This window comes from Bos taurus, chromosome X (assembly GCF_002263795.3).
Source record: "Bos taurus isolate L1 Dominette 01449 registration number 42190680 breed Hereford chromosome X, ARS-UCD2.0, whole genome shotgun sequence".
Lineage (NCBI taxonomy): Eukaryota > Metazoa > Chordata > Mammalia > Artiodactyla > Bovidae > Bos > Bos taurus.
The window spans coordinates 138,667,811-138,685,715 of record NC_037357.1 but is presented as its reverse complement, the minus strand read 5'-3'; the positions used below and the strand labels follow the sequence as shown (position 1 = coordinate 138,685,715).

The window sequence follows — 17,905 nt, the reverse complement described above, 5'->3', positions numbered from 1 at the left end:
GACAGAGACGCTCAAGGGGAGACAGAGGGGTGGGCGTCCCCCTCCCAGAGAGGAGGAGCCCAGGACCGAGTTAAGGTATTTTTATAAGGCAGTTGTTCCGAGCCTTTGTCTTCCTTCAGGTCGATTACCTGGTTTATTTTCCCACACCTGACCTACCCCGGGACCCTCCCCTGCAGTGGGCACACGCACCCCTCAGGCAAGATGGATTGAGAAGTGAAGGCTTCTGGGAGGAGCAAGACTCATTATGGTCTGGCCCCATAGCCTGACTTTGGACCCCAGCCCCCCAAAGGAGACTTCCTGAGCATGTGTAGTATTTCGCTGGTCCCCAAAGAGGGGCGAACGGACATCCCTTAACCCTTTAGTCACACGGGGTTTCGTCCCTCTGTGCCCTTGCCTTGACTCTTCCCTTGAGATGTTTACAAGGGCCAAACACTGGCGAGTTGCCCCGTTTCTGAGGCCAACTGTACATCCCTCCACTGGAGCCCAGCCTATCTCCGTGTCTCGGGAACTGCACACAGGACACAGGTTTTAAGTTTGCAGCCTGAAGCCCGTGTCTTCCGGCCCCACGAAATGCAAACAGGAGGCTAGTCGTAAATGCCTGACTTGGAGACCATCCACCTCTGACATCACTGTTCCCCATACGTGAAGGCAAGGGTTCACCCAGGTGCAGAAGCAAGGCCCAGAGAAAGGGTGGTCTTTCCCACAAACAGCGCTGAGACCAGTGGACATCCACAGGCAGAAAGACACATGTTGATAGAGACCTCTCGGAACGCTTGTGCTGTGTGTTGATGAGAACTGACTCGTTGGAAAAGACCCTGGTGCTGGGAAAGACTGAAGGCAGGAGGAGAAGGGGCCGACAGAGGATAAGACGGTTGGATGGCATCACCGACTTGATGGACATGAGTTTGAGTAAACTCCGGGAGTTGGTGATGGACAGGGAGGCCTGGTGTGCTGCAGTCCCTGGGGTCGCCAAGAGTCGGACACGACTGAGCGACTGAACAGAATACATATCCCGCTGGAGATACAAACACACGCACAGACACTGGAGGGGAGGGGCCGGCCAAGCCTCCGCAGTCGCCCCTTTGCGACAGCCCGCCTAACCGGTTGGGCCAGTTGTTACCATGGAAATTCTTAAGAAGTAGACTCTTGGGTCCTCAGGGACACTCCTGAACTTTGACCTGATCACAGTAAATCCCTTTGTCCAGAGTTAAAGACCAGACTTACAGGCGCCCTGGACACAAAGACCGAGTTTGTTCAATTCAGCCGTGCCTCAGCTCCGGGCCCCAAGTCCTGGGAGACCCCTCCGAGCTTTCCACACTCCTGGGGCTCAAGGCTGTTTCTTTGCACTTGGGGTCTGCAGGGGAAGCCCCCTTCTCCTGGAGGGGGGGGTCTTTCCCCACTTTCCTGCCAGGCACCAGTCTGCTGAGAAAATGCTTGTTTATTCTCAGAGCCACTTTTACAACAGATCACCACGTTAATGTGTAACATTTAAAAGCTGCGGGAGTTAAAGCCTGTTTTCCCGCAAAGGGTGGTGGGGGTGAAGGTCTGACGCAAAATGAATGTAATTCACAAGGAGTGCGTCAGAAAGTTGTAACAGAGGAAAAGAAGAAAAAGACCCAAAGAAGGTGAAAATGCATAAACTTAAAACAGTGTTCAACAAAGCCAGGTGGAACCTCTAAATTAGAAGCATTCCCGTTTGAATCGTTGGTTTTATAGGTGGCATGACAGTTCGGAGGTTTTCAACCTCATATATATATATATATATAAGATGTATAAGCATCTTATAGATGGAAGTGTCTCCCCATCACCACCCCACCCCCACAGTTTGTGACACACCAGTCTGCTCTCTGCATCTAAAACTTTATTGTTTTTACTTCCACACAGATGTGAGATCACATTGTCTTTCTCTGCCTGACTTAGTCCACTTAGCATAACGCCCTCAGGGTTCACCTGTTGTCTGCCCAGTGTCTCAGTCGTGTAGGACTCTTTGCGACCCGTGGACTGTAGCCCAGCAGGCCCCTCCATCCATGGGATTCTCCAGGTAAGAATCCTGGAGTGGGTTGTCATTGCCCTCCTCCAGGGGGTCTTGCCCACCCAGGGACTGAACTCAGCTCTCCCTCATTGCAGGCAGAGACACCAGGGCAGCCCGTTGCTGCAAGTGACAAGATTTCGTTTTTATGGCCAAGTAATATTCCAGTGTGTGTGTGTGTGTGTGTGTGTGTGTGTGTGTCTAGGCTTCACAAGTGGCTCCGTGGTAAAGAACCTGCCTGCCAATGCAGGAGATGTGGGTTTGATCTCCAGGTCGGGAAGATTCCCCTGGTGGAGGAAATGGCAACCCACTGCAGTATCCTTGTCTGGAGAATCCCATGGACAGAGGAGCCTGGAGGGCTGCAGTCCATGGGGTCTCATAGAGTTGGACATGACTGAGCGAGACACACACACACACACACACACACACACACACACACACAGGGCTGGCATTGCTGCATCCTAGGGTCGTTCCATTTTTTGGTGGCTGGAGGACCGTCCACCCCGTTGCCCACAGCGGCTGCTGCAGTTCTCCATTCCTGACAGCACACAAGGCTCCCGTTCTCCCCGCCTCCTCGCCCACCCCCGTGCTGTAACTTGGGGAGCAGCGAGGTCAGGTCTCCCCGGGGTCCGCGTCCCGGGAGCATGCGCAGAACGGGAAGGGCCCGCAGCAGGGCTGCAGCCATGGCTTCCAGGCCACGTTCTGGAAGGAGAGCTGCTCAGGCACCGGGCGCACCGACCGGCGGTGCTCCCGGACCGCCCGGCCCACGCGGGCCACCACCTCGCGGTACACGGGCCCGGCGTCGGGGGACAGGGGCCGGGCCTCGGACGGGTCCCCGGACAGGTCGAAGAGCAGGGGAGGGTCGTGGTGGGTCACGCCGGCTCCTGAGCAGGGGCACATGCTGCTGCCGCGGCAGGCCCCTGCGCCCTCGGGGTGGAAGTCGGGCGTGGTGTAATGCACCTTCCAGAGCCTTCCGCCTAGGGGCAAATGGAGTCCGTCCCCCGTCAGCGGCGCGGACACTGCACCTCTCATCGCTCACCTTTCTGTCTTCTTCTGTCATCTGTTAGCTACCTGTATCTCTTCCTCTCTATGGAGCTGTGTCCTCTATATGCAGCTGTGTCTGACTGTGACCCCGTGGACTGCAGCCCGCCAGGCTCCTCTGTCCATGGGATTCTCCAGGCAAGGATACTGGAGTTGGCTGCCATGACTTCCTCCAGGGGATCTTCCTGACCCAGGGATCGAACCCAGATCTCCTGCACCTGAGGCAGATTCTTTACCAGCTGAGCCACCAGGGACGCCCCTCTGTATGTAACTATTTATTATCTACCTATTCATCTATTATCTCTGTGTACATCTATTTTTCTATTTGCCTATCAATTCATCTTTTCCATCTGTTATCTATTTATCTACCACTGTTCTATCCATCCATCCATTCATCCACCTATCCATCTATCCACTTATCAGTCCATGGATTCATCCACCTATCCACCTATATCCACCCATCATCTATGTATCCCTGCATCCATCCCTTATCCATCCCTCTACACATCCATCCATCATCCATCAACCCATCCATCCATCCATTCATCATCTATATATCGATTCATCCATCCACTATCCACCCACCCACCCACCTATCTATCTACCCATTCATCCATCAGTCGGTCTATCCATCCACCCACCCACCATCCATCCACCCACCGATCCATCCATCCATCCATCATCTACATATCCATTCATCTATCCACCCATCTATCCATCCACCCATCCACCTGTTCATCTACTAATCTGTCCATTCACTCATCCATCTACCCATCCACACATCCATCCATCATCCATCCACCCATCAATCTATCCATGCATCCATCATCTATGTATTCATCCATCCACCCATCAACCATCAACCAACCCACTCATCTATCCACCCATTCATCCATCAGTCTATCTATCCATCCATTCATCCACCCACCCATCCATCATCTATCCATCCACCCACCCATCCATCATTTATCCATCCATCATCTATCCATCACCCACCCATCATCTATCCATCCACCCATTCATCCATCATCTATCCATCACCCATCTATCATCTATCCATCCACCCATTCATCCATCAGTCTATCTATCCATCCATCCATTCATCATCCATCAACCCATCCATCATCTATCCATCACCCATCCATCATCTATCCATTACCCATCTATCATCTATCCATCACCCATCCATCATCTATCCATCCCTCATCTATCCATCATCCATCCATCATCTATCCATCCACCCATTCATCCATCAGTCTATCTATCCATCCATCCATTCATCATCCACCCACCCATCCATCATCTATCCATCACCCATCCATCATCTATGCATCCATCATCTATCCATCACCCATCCATCATCTATCCATCCACCCACCCATCCATCATCTATCCATCACCCATCCATCATCTATCCATGACCCATCTATCATCTATCCATCACCCATCCATCATCTATCCATCACCCATCCATCATTTATCCATCCATCATCCATCCATCATCTATCCATCCACCCATTCATCCATCATCTATCCATCACCCATCCATCATCTATCCATCCACCCATTCATCCATCAGTCTGTCTATCCATCCATCCATTCATCATCCACCCACCCATCCATCATCTATCCATGACCCATCTATCATCTATCCATCATCCATCCATCATCCATCCACCCAGCCATCCACCCGGGCACCCACACATCCTCTGGGTTCCATTTCTCTGGAGGACCCTGACTAAGACGCAGCACCCGCCGAGTCGTGGGGAGGCGTGAACTCACTGTCCTTCTCATGCCAGCGGGCGGCGTGGAGATACTGCCCACAGTAATGAAACAGGAACTCATGTGCCGAGCGCTCAGCATCTCCCCGCAGCAGGGGCAGCAGGCTCCGGCCGTCGATGACCCTGATTCAGGGAAGAGACCACAGGAGGGACTGAGACTGAGGCTGTGTGGGCTGCACTGTGGACCTGGGACCTTGGAAACCCCAAGGCTGCCAGGACCCCAGATAACACACAGTGGATCAGACACGCCCCGTCTCCCCGAGGCTGTCTAGACTGCATGTAGCATGTCATAAATAGAAAACACACAGACACACCCAGACACAACAACACACACCACGCTGACCGCAGATATTAACACCAAGTCTTCTTAAATTCCAGCTGGGCTGCCCGTGCCCCTAGGCTGAAGTCTAGGGCAGCAGAGACCTTTTATTTATATTTTTCATTTTATGTCTACAGTTTTGAATTCTTACTTTCTATTACAGTATAGTTGATGACCAACGGTATGATAGTTTTACGTATATGGCAAAGTGAATCAGTGATTCGTAAAACAGGTATGTATTCTTTTTCAAATGCTTTTCCTATTTAGGTGATCACAGAGCACTGAGCAGAGTTCCCTGTGCAGTACCGAAAGGCCTTGTTGCTATCTATTTTATATATAGTAGGTGAGGTTAACATCTACAATCAGCAAGACTTTGAGTAAAGCAGATCACCCTGGGCTTAAAGGGGTGAGCCTGGTCAAATCAGTTGAAGGCTGTCAACAAATCTGAGTTTTGCTGGAGCAGAGAAAACTCTCCCTCAACACAATGATACAGAAATACTCCTGAACTTGTGGCTTTCGGCCTTCCCAACATCAAATTTCAATTTGCCAGTCTCTACCACTGCGTGAGCCAATTCCTTATGATAAATGTCTTATTTTGACCCCACAGACTCTAGCCTGCCAGGCTCCTCTGTCCATGGGATTTTCCAGGCAAGAATATTGGGGTGAGTCGCCATGTCCTCCTCCAGGGGATCGTCCCAACCCAGGGGCTGAACCTGCGTCTCCTGCATTGCAGGCAGGCGCGCCTTACCATCCGAGCCACGAGCGGAGCCCTTATTGCTTACACACACACACACACACACACACACACACACACACACCTGCAGGTGTACTGTTGGCTCTCTCTCTCCAGAGAAACCTGCTGAACTAAAAATACTACTAAACTTAAAAATTAATAAGATGGCTTTTTTTTTTTTTGGCAGTAAGAACTAGGGGATAAAGTACCTTATATTATTATCCATCATACACAAGTATTTATTGGTAACCTTTTTTCCAGGCTTTTTTTTGGGGGGCGGGGGTTGTGAGAGGTAGAATCCTCATTCCCCAAGCAGGGATCGAACCCATGGCCCCTGTGAGTGGAAACGTGGATTCCTAACCACTGGAGCTCTAGGGAAGTCCCTTATTGGTTATCCTAAACAAAGTAAAATCCAATCTTGTATGAAAATATTTACTTCTATTTTTTCTCATGTATGAGAGGGACTTTTTGGGTGTGTATTGAGGTACATAATCATTTTTAAATCATATTTTCAAGGGACTTCCCTGGTGGTGCAGCAAGGTTAAGACTCTGAACTTTCAGTTCATGGAGGACACAGGTTCAATCCCTGGTCGGGGAACCAGTCCACATGCTGTGTGGCACAGCCTAAAAATAAATAAAATAAACTTAAAATTTTTTTTTCAATTTTCATAGCTGCACGAACATGTGGGCAAGATTGCATTTCAGAAGATTAATAGGAGATGTCGCATTCTGACGACTGGATCTCCAGATTGTGATGCCAAAATGTAAAATCTTGCCAAAAAAAACCCCAAAACAAGTCACTGGACCCAACAGTTCGTTTAGCCTTGTTTTCCTGGGTGTGGTCATTTCACATCAGCCTGTCCCCTACATGGGAGACTGTTTTAAACGTTCTCCTATTGTGGAATGTATTCCCCAAAAACTTGGACGAGGGCAGGGGGCTCTCCCAGGACGCAGGGAGGAGTGTACCTGTCCTGGGGCACCTGGCCGCCCGCCAGCTGGACCACGGTGGGGAAGACGTCCATCAGGCTGGTGGGCTCGTGGATCACGTGACCGGCCGGCAGGACCCCGGGCCAGCGAAATATCCCTGGGACCCGGATCCCGCCTTCCCAGCCGGCCATGCCTTTGCCACCTGGAAGGGAACGACACCGTTGCCTTCTCAGGAGACGCACCAGCCTGGAGACACACCCGATGGACCTGTGCGTGTCTGTATCCAGCGTGTGCGCTCACTCGCTCAGTGGTGTCCGACTCTTGGCCACCCCATCACTATAGCCCACGGGCGCTAGCGGTAAAGCACCCACCTCCCAATGCAGGGGATGTACGAGATGTTGGTTTGATCCCTGGGTCGGGAAGATCCCCTGGAGGAGGGCAAGGCGACCCACTCCAGTATCCTTGCCTAGAGCATCCCATGGACAGAGGAGCCTGCCGGGCTACAGTCCGTGGGGTCGCAAAGAGTCAGACACGACTGAGTGACTGGCCACGCACACATGGACTGTAGCCCACAAGCTCCTCTGGCCATGGGATTCTCCAGGCGAGAATACTGGAGTGGGCTGCCATTTCCATCTCCAGAATAATTCAGATGGACCGTATCAAATTTTATTTTATTCATTTTATTAAAAAACTTTTTTTTGGCCATGCTGAAAGGCATGTGGGATCTTGACCAGGGATCGAACCCATGCCCCCTGCAATGGAAGTGCAGAGTCTTAAACCAGTGGACCATCAGGGAAGTCCCCCATGTCAGGTATTTAAAAGGACCAGTGTACAGAGATTTTCCCCTGGAACCCCAGTGCCCACGGGCCTTACCTCTGTATATTCCATTCCACCCGCCCAGCTGGACATGTCCATCTCTTGCCTGCAAGTGTCCCCCGTGATCAGAGGTGAAGTACGTGAGAGTCGTGTTTTTCAGGCCGTGTTCTTCAACGGCGTTCAGAATCTCCCCTTTAGGAAAGACACAGCATTTCAGGGCGACGTAAATGAAACAGCATCTGAGGGTTCAACACGATGTCTCCTTTCTGAGGGTTTCCCAGGTGGCTCAGTGGTAAAAGAACCCACCCGTCTGCCAACGCAGGCAACACAGGTTTGATCCCTGGGTCGGGAAGATCCCCTGGAGGAGGGCATGGTAACCCACTCCAGTGTTCTTGCCTGGAGAAGCCCATGGACAGAGGAACCTGGCAGACTGCAGTCCACAGGAAGCAAAGAGTCGGACACGACTGAGCGACTAACACTTAATTTTTAAGCTCTTTATTGAATGTACTACAATACGGTTTCTGTTTTATGTTTGGTTTTTTGGCCACGAGGCACGTGGGATCTCAGCTCCCCGACCAGGGATCGAACCCACACCCCCTGCATTGGAAGGTGAAGTGGTAACCACCGGCCCACCTGGGAAGTCCCTTCGTGACAGCATTCAATCACAGACTTTAGAAGGATGTCTTTGTGCAAAAGTAGACAAAAGAAATCGGAAAGGCAGAAGGAATCTGTGGATGATGGGGGAGAATCTTCCTCTTCATCTCTGATTCTTTACTGAAGGCTGGCTCCGGGGAGGTCACCCACCTGTGACCCCGCCATCAAGGGAAGGCCGGGAACAGATGAAGCCTGGCCGGGGGCTGACTCACCCACAAGCCAGTCCATCTCCTCAACGTTGTCGCCGTACAAGCCATGCCGACTCTTCCCAAGGAACCTTTCTGTGGTCACCAGGGGGATATGGACATGCAGCAGAGATACAAAGAGCAGGAATGGACCCTGCTTATTTCTGAAAGAAGAAAAAACATCCTTTGGCTACAAGAGCATCTCTATGATCCAGGACTTCAAAGTAGAGACTGAAGGCTCGTGGGCATCAACTAGTTAACATCTTCTGTTTGTTGGGGCTTTTAGCATCTGTAAATCAACTGAAGAAGTCTGCATCAGATACTATGCTCTACGTACTTCAGACAGGAGCTGGAGCAGAGGACAGGGGTAGGGGTCTGTCCCAGGAACGCCCCGTAGGGTCGTGTCAGCTGCATTTCTGGATCAGCACACACAGCCCCCTTACTCTTTTAAGTTGCTGTGCAGTACTCTAGACACCCCAAGTGGCTGAGTGGTAAAGAATCCAGCTGCCAGTGCAAGAGACCCGGGTTCATATCCCTGGATTGGGAAGATCCCCTGGACGAGGGCATGGCAACCCACTCCAGTATGCCTGCCTGGAGAATCCCCATGGACGGAGGAGCCTGGCGGGCTACAGTCCATGGGGGTCGCCAAGAGTCGGACTCAACTGAGCAACTGAGCATGCACACAGAGAACATTTATATTAACAAAAACAAAACAGAGCCCAAAACAAGAAAGAAGAGACTGGAGTTTTGGAAACCAATCCGTGTGTAACTGTTGAAGTCTTCAAACCCACCTGCTCATTTCAACCCACTCCAGTCTTCTTGCCTGGAGAATCCCATGGACAGAGGAGCCTGGTGGGCTACCGTCCACGGGGTCACAAAGAGTCGGACACGACTGAGCGACTAAGACACACACACACACACACACACACACACGCATCTGTCTATTCATAGAGCTGGCAGATTCCCACCGGTGGTAAACAGACTCAGATGCACCCAGAACTCACCTCCGATTTCCAAGGGGACGGCGCCATTACCTTGCAATAAAGGAAACAGCTTCCTTGAGCACGAGGCTCGCAGCTCTTTCCAAAACCATGGGCTGCTCAGTGACTTCGTGGTTTCTCATCAGGATGCAGTTCCAGCGGCGGACGAAGCCAAAGCTGGCGTACCAGGACGTGAAAAACAGCAGGACCAGGGTGGCCACACTCAAGACCAGTTTCCAGGAAATGGAGATCAGCCTGCAGGCTTTGCCGGCCACGATGGTCAACACGCCCAGGGCCATGATCTGGGTGTAAAGCCACAGTCTGGCCCTCAAGCCCGAGTCCAGTGAAGGGGGCCTGTCTGGGTGGCAGTCATTGACCAGCGTGAAGGGCATGCCGTAGAAATAGTCAAAGCCGTGGTGCAGAGGGTGATGGCAGTGGTCATTGCGTGAGGCACAGTTTACACCTTGATGCCATTTTCCTGAAGATAGAAGCAAGAACTTTAAAAAAAAAAAGAAAGAAAGAAACATAAAAAACAGCATAGGTCTAAGGGATTCTGGCTGAAATTACTTTCTGAGGGTAATTTGGAGGTTCATCACGACTCAGTGGTCGTGACTTTGAGCAAACTCCCGGAGACGGTGAAGGACAGGGAAGCCTGGCGTGCTGCAGTCCATGGGGTCGCAGAGAGTCAGACACGACTGAGCGACTGAACAACAACACCCAAAAAGCAGTAGGGGCTTCCGAGGTGTCTCAATGGTAAAGAATATGCCTGCCACTGCAGGAGAGACAAGAGATGAGGGTTTAAACCTTGGGTTTGGGAAATCTCCTGAATAGGAAAAGGCAACTCACTCCAGTATTCTTTCCTGGAGAATCCCATGGATAGAGGAGCCTGGCAGTTGCCAAAAATTCCATGTGGAGAAGTGACACTTATTCCCTTGTTCCCTTGGTCTCCCCACGACTCACAGGCTATCTTCAGAACCTATCAGACTCCGTCCTGGATCCCAACCCAGGAATCTGCCGTTTTACATTTAAGGAAACAAAAACAGCAGGCTGCAGTGAGGATGGTGGAGAATAAAACCATACAGAAGGATCCAGCCTCCAAAGCTTCCCACCATCTCATGTGTTAACACTGAGTTTTGAGATGAGGTGTGGCCATTTAAACCAATATAATGTCTAGAAGATTCTGACCAGTGCCGTGAGGAAAAGATGGATTCCTCCAGCAAAGAGGCTAATGGAGAAAGATTGTAAAGTTACCAGGACTCCCTGAGAAAACCGTAATTGTAAAAGGCTGATGTACTCCAATGTTCACTGCAGCACGATTTACAAGAGCCAAGACATAGAAACAACCTAACTGTCCACTGACAGATGAATGGACACAGATGTGGTACATATATACAACAGAATATTACTCAGCGATAAAGAAAAGAACGAATTTGAGTGACTGGTAGTGAGGGTGGATTAACCTAGAACCTGCTGTACAGAGTGCAGTAAGTCAGAAAGAGACAAACAAGTATCCTATGTTAACGCGTATGCATGGAATTTAGAAAGAAGGAACAGATGATATTCGCTGGGCAGGAATAAAGAGGGCGTGGAGAAAGGACTTGTGGACACAGCAGGGTAAGGAGATGGAGGGATGAACTGAGAGAGCAGCACGGACATCTGTACTCGACCATGTGTGAACAGACGGCTAGTGGAAAGCTGCTGCAGAGCACAGGGGGCTCAGCCAGGGCTCTGTGATGACCTGGGGGTGGGGTTGGGGGTGAGGTGAGCAAGAGGCCCAAGAGGGAGCATTCTTCATGGCTGACTGACTTCACTGTAAAGCAGAGACCAAGACAACATTGTAAAACAACTAACCTCAAAAAAGAAAAAAAGAAGTCTAGAAAAAAAAGAAAATAAGGATGAATATTATTAAAAGAAAATTACTGGGTTAAAAAAAAAAAGACTCTTCAATTCCAACATGATGAACCATTCAAGAGACATGAGAGCAAGCAGGAACTAAACCTGGGTTCTGATATTTCAACATTTTCTAGGAACATGCTGCTGCTAAGTCGCTTCAGTCGTGTCCCACTCTGTGCGACCCCATAGACGGCAGCCCACCAGGCTCCCCCGTCCCTGGGATGCTCCAGGCAAGAACACGGGAGTGGGTTGCCCTTTCCTTCTCCAATGCATGAAAGTGAAAAGTGGAAGTGAAGCCGCTCAGTCGTGCCTGACCCTCAGCGACCCCATGGACTGCAGCCTTCCAGGCTCCTCCGTCCATGGGATTCTCCAGGCAAGAGTACTGGAGCGGGGTGCCATTGCCTTCTAGGAACATAGGGTCTTGCAATCCCTGACCTTCACCGTCACGGAAAAAAAGCAGAAAAATAACACGCGTCAGCACATACCGATGAGGCCCGTGGTGTACCCTTGCCCCTGAAGGATCCTCGCAAATGTGGTTTCATTCTGTGGGAGTCCCCCCGAACCCGCGTTCCACTGCAGGGCCCGGTAGCGATCCGTGGCGTCCATGCCTGCGGAGTGGAGCAGAGCCGAGAGGAAATGTTGGTTTCCGGTACACAGCCGGAAGTACCGTACTTCCGTTAACTACCGTACTTCCGGGAAGGACCCTACTTCCGTTAACTACCGTACTTCCGGGAAGGACCCTACTTCCGTTAACTACCGTACTTCCGGGAAGGACCCTACTTCCGTTAACTACCGTACTTCCGGGAAGGACCCTACTTCCGTTAACTACCGTACTTCCGGGAAGGACCCTACTTCCGTTAACTACCGTACTTCTGGTAAGTACGCCAAGGGTCTCCGCTGGGGACTGAGGTTCTCCACCACGGATGACCCTGTGAGGAACCATCTGAAACTGCAACGTGACCTCGAGACTGACTCAAAGATTCTGGACAAAGAACATGGAATACAGTCAGTTACCTTGAAGACTTTGAGCTTTCTGAGTTCTCAGTAATTACAGAGCTTTCTTGGTGGCTCAGATGGTAAAGAAACTGCCTGCAATGGAGGAGACGGGGGTTCTATCCCTGGGTTGGGAAGATCCCCTGGAGAAGGAAATGGCAACCAACTCCAGTATTCCTGGCAGGAGAATCCCATGGACAGAGGAGCCTGGCAGGCCACAGCCCATGGGGTCGCAAAGACTCTGGAGACGACTGAGCAACTTGGCAGCACCAAAGCACAATATTTACATAATTCCAGGAAAGTGAATTTGCAGATTGTATTTTAACCATCTATCAACTATTGACACCTGATTTCTTTTTCTTTTTTGGCTATTTTCAGGATCTTAGTTCCCAAACCAGGGATCGAACCCATGCTCCCTGCACTGGAAGCTCAGAGTCTCAATCACGTGACCACCAGGGAAGTCCCACTACCTGATTCTTTTTTTTTTTTTTTAAATATATATTTATTTATTTGTCTGTGCAGGATCTGAGTAGTGTCAAGTAGGATCTAGTTCCTTGACCGGGGATTGAACCCATGCTCCCTGCATTGGAGGAAGAGTCCCAACCACTGGGCTGCCAGGGAAGTCCCATCACCTGATTCTTTTTTTTTTTTTTTAAGATATATATATATATCTTTGGCTGTGCAGGGTCTTAGTTATGGCATGTGGAATCTGGTTCCCTGACCAAGGATTGAACCTATGACCCGTGCAGTGGAAGAGCATGGAGTCTCAACCACTGGACCACCAGGGAAGTCCTACCACCTAATTCTTTTCGTTTGTATTTTGTGTTAGCCTTTTTTTAAATTTGTATCAAAGTCCCCTTGTCTTTTTATACAGCAGTTCATGGGGTTCTCACTGGGAAATATACTGAAGTGGTTTGCCTCCTCACCGATGCAATGGACATGAACTTGGGCTAACTCCGGGAGATGACCACCACCCCATTTTTTAGGACAGTCAATGGGCGGACGAGGCCAGCCGTTTCCCCAGCCGCCCTGAAAACACCCACCTGATCTGAAGGCGTGTCTCCCTGTGAGGAAGGCGGCCCTGCTTGGGGTGCACAGCGGGGCGGCCGCCAGGTGCTGGGTGAGCCTCACGCCTTCCTCCGCAAGTCGGTCGATGTTCGGCGTCCTGGGCAAAGCACACAAAGGTCACCGTTAGGATGGGTCGAGCGAGCTGAGTCAGGTCCCCATGCTGAAAGGTATATGGATGAGTTCTCTATTTGAGGAATTTCCTTTGCTTTACAGGTGATTGCATTTTGCCCCCTGCAAGACCTCCCTGGTGGCTCGGATGGTAAAGCAACCTGCCTGCAGTTTGGTATAACCGGGTTCAATCCCTGCATAGGGAAGATCCCCTGGGGGAGGAAATGGCAACCCACTCCAGTATTCTTGCCTGGGAAATCCCATGGACAGAGGAGCCTGGAGGGCTACAGTCCATGAGGTCACAGTCGGACACAACTGAACGACTAACACACACAGACATCTGCAGAGGCAGTTCCTACACCTTCTGTTCAGAGGTGGCGGCTGATGGTATCATTCACACGCACTCCAAAAAAGGTTTCCGTGCATACTCAGTTGTGTCTGACGCTTGGAGACCCCATGGACTGCAGCAGCATCTCCTGGAGCTTGCTCAAAGTCATGTCCATCGAGTCAGTGATGCCATCCAACCATCTCATCCTCTGTCACCCCCTTCTCCTCCTGCCCATAGTTTTTCTCAGCATCAGGGTGTCTTCCAGTGAGTTGGCAGTTTGCATCAGGTGGCCAAAGTACTGGAGCTTCCGAATCACTTGCCTGATCTTAGGAATTCTTCTCACCTTACTAGTCTCAGATTTCCCTCTAACTCTCCTTCTTTCCCTCCGAAGTCCCTTGTGCTCTCTTCTTCCAGTCAGAAAGGTTGATAACTCACTTTTGCTCCAAAAATAACTTTCGCTGTGGAAATTTGATGCCTTAAGGAATTTCCTAATTTCTGCGGGCAGATTTGAAGTGTGCTTCATTCATCCAAACACGCACACATGCCCCGAGAACTGCCTCCCCGCTCCCCCTATCCCCAGCTGGTACCTTAGTGTGTCGTTTCCATAGCAACCGAGATCCCCAATGCCCAGATCGTCAGCCATTATCAGCAGAATATTTGGTTTAGACGTATTTGCTGATTTTAATTCGCAGGTCTTCAGAAGCAAACACATGATGAGCAACAGATTTAAAGAGTCCCTAAAGAGAAGAAAGAAAAAAGCCAAAAACGAAATAAACGTCTCCTTTGGAATGAAAAAGTCAGCATTTCAAACCAGGTTGCGGAGAAGGTGCGGGCATTTCCATTCCACTGCACGTGTGCTCCATCCATAGGTCCAGTCCGCCTCTCGGCAACCCCACTGGCAGGAGCCCACCAGGCTCCTCTGTCCATAGGATTCTCCAGGCAAGAGTAACTAGAATGCATTGTCATTTCCTTCTGCAGGGGATCTCCCCCACCCAGAGACTGAACCGGTGTTAGCTACACTGGCAGAGCGATTCTTTACCACTGAGCCTCCTGGGAAGCTCTTCCTTTATATGAGGATTTAACAAAGAAAGGCCTGCAGCCCTTGTATATTTTTATCCCAAAGGCTTGACCAATCCGTTCCACGTGCCGCACAAAACTTGAACGCACTACTTTTTGCTTTTGAAAGTCGTGATCCACCCAAATTCAGTTTCTTTCACTGAATTCACCCAGGGCCCCCACCTTGCACTACTTTGTAATTAATTCTCGCTGCACCCCGGGCACGCCTTTCCCTGGGCCTCGGAGCTGCCTTCCGCCCAGGGTCGGGAGGCCCAGGGTGAGGGGAACCCAAGGTGAGGGGGGCCCAGGCTCCGCTAGGAGGGAAACGGGGCCAGGTCGGATCAGAAGGGGACTTACGTTTTTAAAGGATCAATAGGGGATTAAACGGAGAAGGCAATGGCACCCCACTCCAGTACTCTTGCCTGGAAAATCCCATGGATGGAGGAGCCTGGTGGGCTGCAGTCCATGGGGTCGCTAAGAGTCGGACACGACTCAGCGACTTCACTTTCACTTTTCACTTTTCATGCATTGGAGAAGGAAATGGCAACCCACTCCAGTGTTCTTGCCTGGAGAATCCCAGGGACGGGGGAGCCTGGTGGGCTGCCGTCTATGGGGTCGCACTCGGACACGACTGAAGCGATTTAGCAGCAGCAGCAGCAGGGGATTTAAGTACCCTAGACAGCACAGCTGTTTTGATCAAATGATCACTGCTCGGATTTGAAAAGCCCGCGGTCCAGCGAGCGTTGGCGGCGTACTCCGCGTGCGCGCGCGCCACCGAGGTTTGGGCGGTCCTGGGTGGTGGACTTACTCAGGCTCTCCCCGCCCCCCAAAACCCAGAGGCACTCGGGGGCTAGACGCTCCAGCGGATCCCCGAGTCCCCAGCAGGGCCCCGGTGCCATCCACGTTCTCCGATCGCGTCCCGGTGGACGTTTCCCGATCGCGTCCGGATACGCCAAGCAGTCCGGAGACCGGGGGCTGCGTCTCCGCGGTGCTCGGGGTTGGGGACCTCCTGGGGGATAAAAGTCCCCTAGACAGTGCAACTGTTTTGATCAATCTCTGCTCCGATTTGCAAGGCGCGCTGCCAGCGAGTGCCGGGCGCCGCCCCGGCGTGTGGGCGTCTACACTGCCTAAGGGAGGTTTGGGCGGTCCTGGGGGTGGACCTACCGAGGCTCTCCCCGCCTCCCAAGCCCTGCGGCCCTAGGGGCTAGAAGCTCCAGCGGAACCCAGAGTCCCCAGCAGGGCCCCTCGGTGCCAACAGCATCCCCCTGTTGGGCCCCGATGCGCCAAGCAGTCCGGAAACTGGAGGCGGCGTTTCTGCCTCCAGAAAGTGGGGTTAACCTTGGAGGAATTTGTTGTGGTGAAAAGGAAAACAGAGGAATGAGTTTTTCTTTCCCTTTCCTGAGAATAAAGAATAGAAAGTGAACAGTGAGCAGGCCTGATCATTCCTAGTTTTGTATATTTTTTTTTTTTTTCCACTTTAACTGCTCGGAACTCTGCGTGTCTGTAACTAAAGTTTGTTTTTTCTGCCCCCTAACTCTGCAGGAGCCACAATTCACTTTTTTTTCTCCCTTGGACTCTATGCTAAATGTACCCCCTACCTAGTGTTCACGCTTGCAACACCCTTCCCCTTGAAGTTACGTATCAGAAAGAAGCCCTCAGAGCTACCAAACTGCCAGACTCGGTTTTGGGTTACTGACGACAGTGTAAGACTGTTTTTAAACAGTGCAAGAGGAAGAAATCAAGATTCTATCACCTCTTTTGGGGGCTTGCCTGGTGGCTCAGAAGGTAAAGAATCTGCCTGCCCTTTGGAGACCTGGGTTCGATCCCTGAGTCGGGAAGATCCCCTGGAGAAGGAAATGACAACCCAGTCCAGTTTTCTTGAGTGGAGAATCCCATGGACAGAGGAGCCTGGCGGGCTACAGTCTCGCCAAGAGTCCAGAAGGTAAGGCAGACCGATTGCATCCTAGTGGGTTTCAGGCACACGGCCACGCTTGTGGGGTGTGTGGGGAGGTGGCCAGTGTGCAGAACAGGGGTGTGTCTTAATTTGGGGATGGAGGGCGCGCGGCGAGAGAGGGCTGGAAGAAGGCTCCGGGGCGTGGGCTTTTCCAAGAGGGAGCCTGGGAGGGTCGCGCCCTAGTGAGTGGCTGGTGTGGACGCGGAGGCGCTAGGGGACCGGGACCTCTGGGGCGCGACAGGAAGTCTTTGGAGGGCGGGGGAGGGGCTGCACCACCTCTACCGGGGCGTGGCCTGCCTGCCTCCCCTTCCTCCCCGCCTCCTACCCCCACTCCCGGTCCCTTTCCTTCCGCTCCCTCTCGTCCCCCGCAGTCCCCCGACGCCCCCAACCCAGCTCTCTCGTCCCGCCGGCGTCCAGGAAGGCGAACAGGCCTCCAGCTGCGTTTTGGAGACTCCGAGGCTCAAGCGCAGGCCGGCCTTTGGCTGGGGCGGGGGGGGGGGGGGGCGGTCCACGCTCACCCTAGACGCCCCTCCCCAGTCTATTCCCCTGTTTCCACGCCCCCAGCCCCAGGATCGGGGAAGGACCGGGGCCCAGGGTCCCGCGCACCTGGCGGCGTGCGCCGCGCGTCTCCTCTGCGCTGTGGGCGCCATGGCGGAGCGGGGCACGGAGCGGGGGACCTTGCCCCGTGCGCGGGACCTTGCCCCGTGCGCTCTGTGTCCCGCCCACCGAGCGGCGAGACCTGGGGGGTGGGTTCCCCCTCCTGCTCGAATCCTCTTAAAGTCCTAGGGCCTCAGGGGGAACTGAGCTTCTAAACAGGTTTTCCTGGGTGGCTTTCTTGGTGGCGGGCATTCCCATGAGACAGGGGCCAAAGTGGGGGTGCAGCAGAACGGCCAGGCTTCCCTGTCCTTCACCAGCTCCCGGAGTTTGCTCAAACTCATATCCATCCAGCCCTGTCATCCTCTGTCACCCACCTCTCCTCCCGCCTTCAGTCTTTCCCAGCACCAGGGTCTTTCCCAGTGAGTCAGCTCTTCGCATCATGT

The 17,905-nt window shown here is 52.2% G+C and overlaps 2 protein-coding genes across 3 annotated transcripts in view; one reads left to right on the top strand and one right to left on the bottom strand.

Annotated features, from left to right (window-relative positions):
• Nucleotides 1–1,846: 1,846 nt before the first annotated feature.
• On the bottom strand, nucleotides 1,847–17,535 carry LOC516494 (arylsulfatase D). Its single transcript, XM_059883941.1, has 10 exons — nucleotides 17,472–17,535; nucleotides 14,443–14,592; nucleotides 13,395–13,516; nucleotides 11,844–11,966; nucleotides 9,520–9,943; nucleotides 8,513–8,649; nucleotides 7,704–7,838; nucleotides 6,870–7,032; nucleotides 4,853–4,974; nucleotides 1,847–3,006 (listed from the first exon to the last, which is right to left on the bottom strand). The coding sequence occupies exons 1-10, from the start codon at nucleotides 17,513–17,515 to the stop codon at nucleotides 2,642–2,644; spliced, it is 1,785 nt and encodes a 594-aa protein (XP_059739924.1). The 5' UTR covers nucleotides 17,516–17,535; the 3' UTR covers nucleotides 1,847–2,641.
• ARSH (arylsulfatase family member H) overlaps nucleotides 16,118–17,905 on the top strand; it is a 51,221-nt gene continuing 49,433 nt past the window's right edge. For both annotated transcript variants that reach the window (XM_010822230.4, XM_024988472.2), the window contains exon 1: nucleotides 16,118–16,853. The gene's annotated coding sequence lies outside the window, so the exon portion shown is untranslated. The remainder of the gene's footprint in view (nucleotides 16,854–17,905) is intronic.

Bases quoted from the DNA above. Each gene is read 5' to 3' on its own strand.
- LOC516494 (XM_059883941.1), bottom strand. From the start codon at position 17,515: ATGGCGCCCACAGCGCAGAGGAGACGCGCGGCGCACGCCGCCAG. The intron at 9,944-11,843 runs GTATGTGCTGAC...TTCTATCTTCAG, and splicing joins GTACACCACGGGCCTCATCG to GAAAATGGCATCAAGGTGTA. The intron at 3,007-4,852 runs GTGAGTTCACGC...ATTTGCCCCTAG, and splicing joins CCGCTGGCATGAGAAGGACA to GCGGAAGGCTCTGGAAGGTG.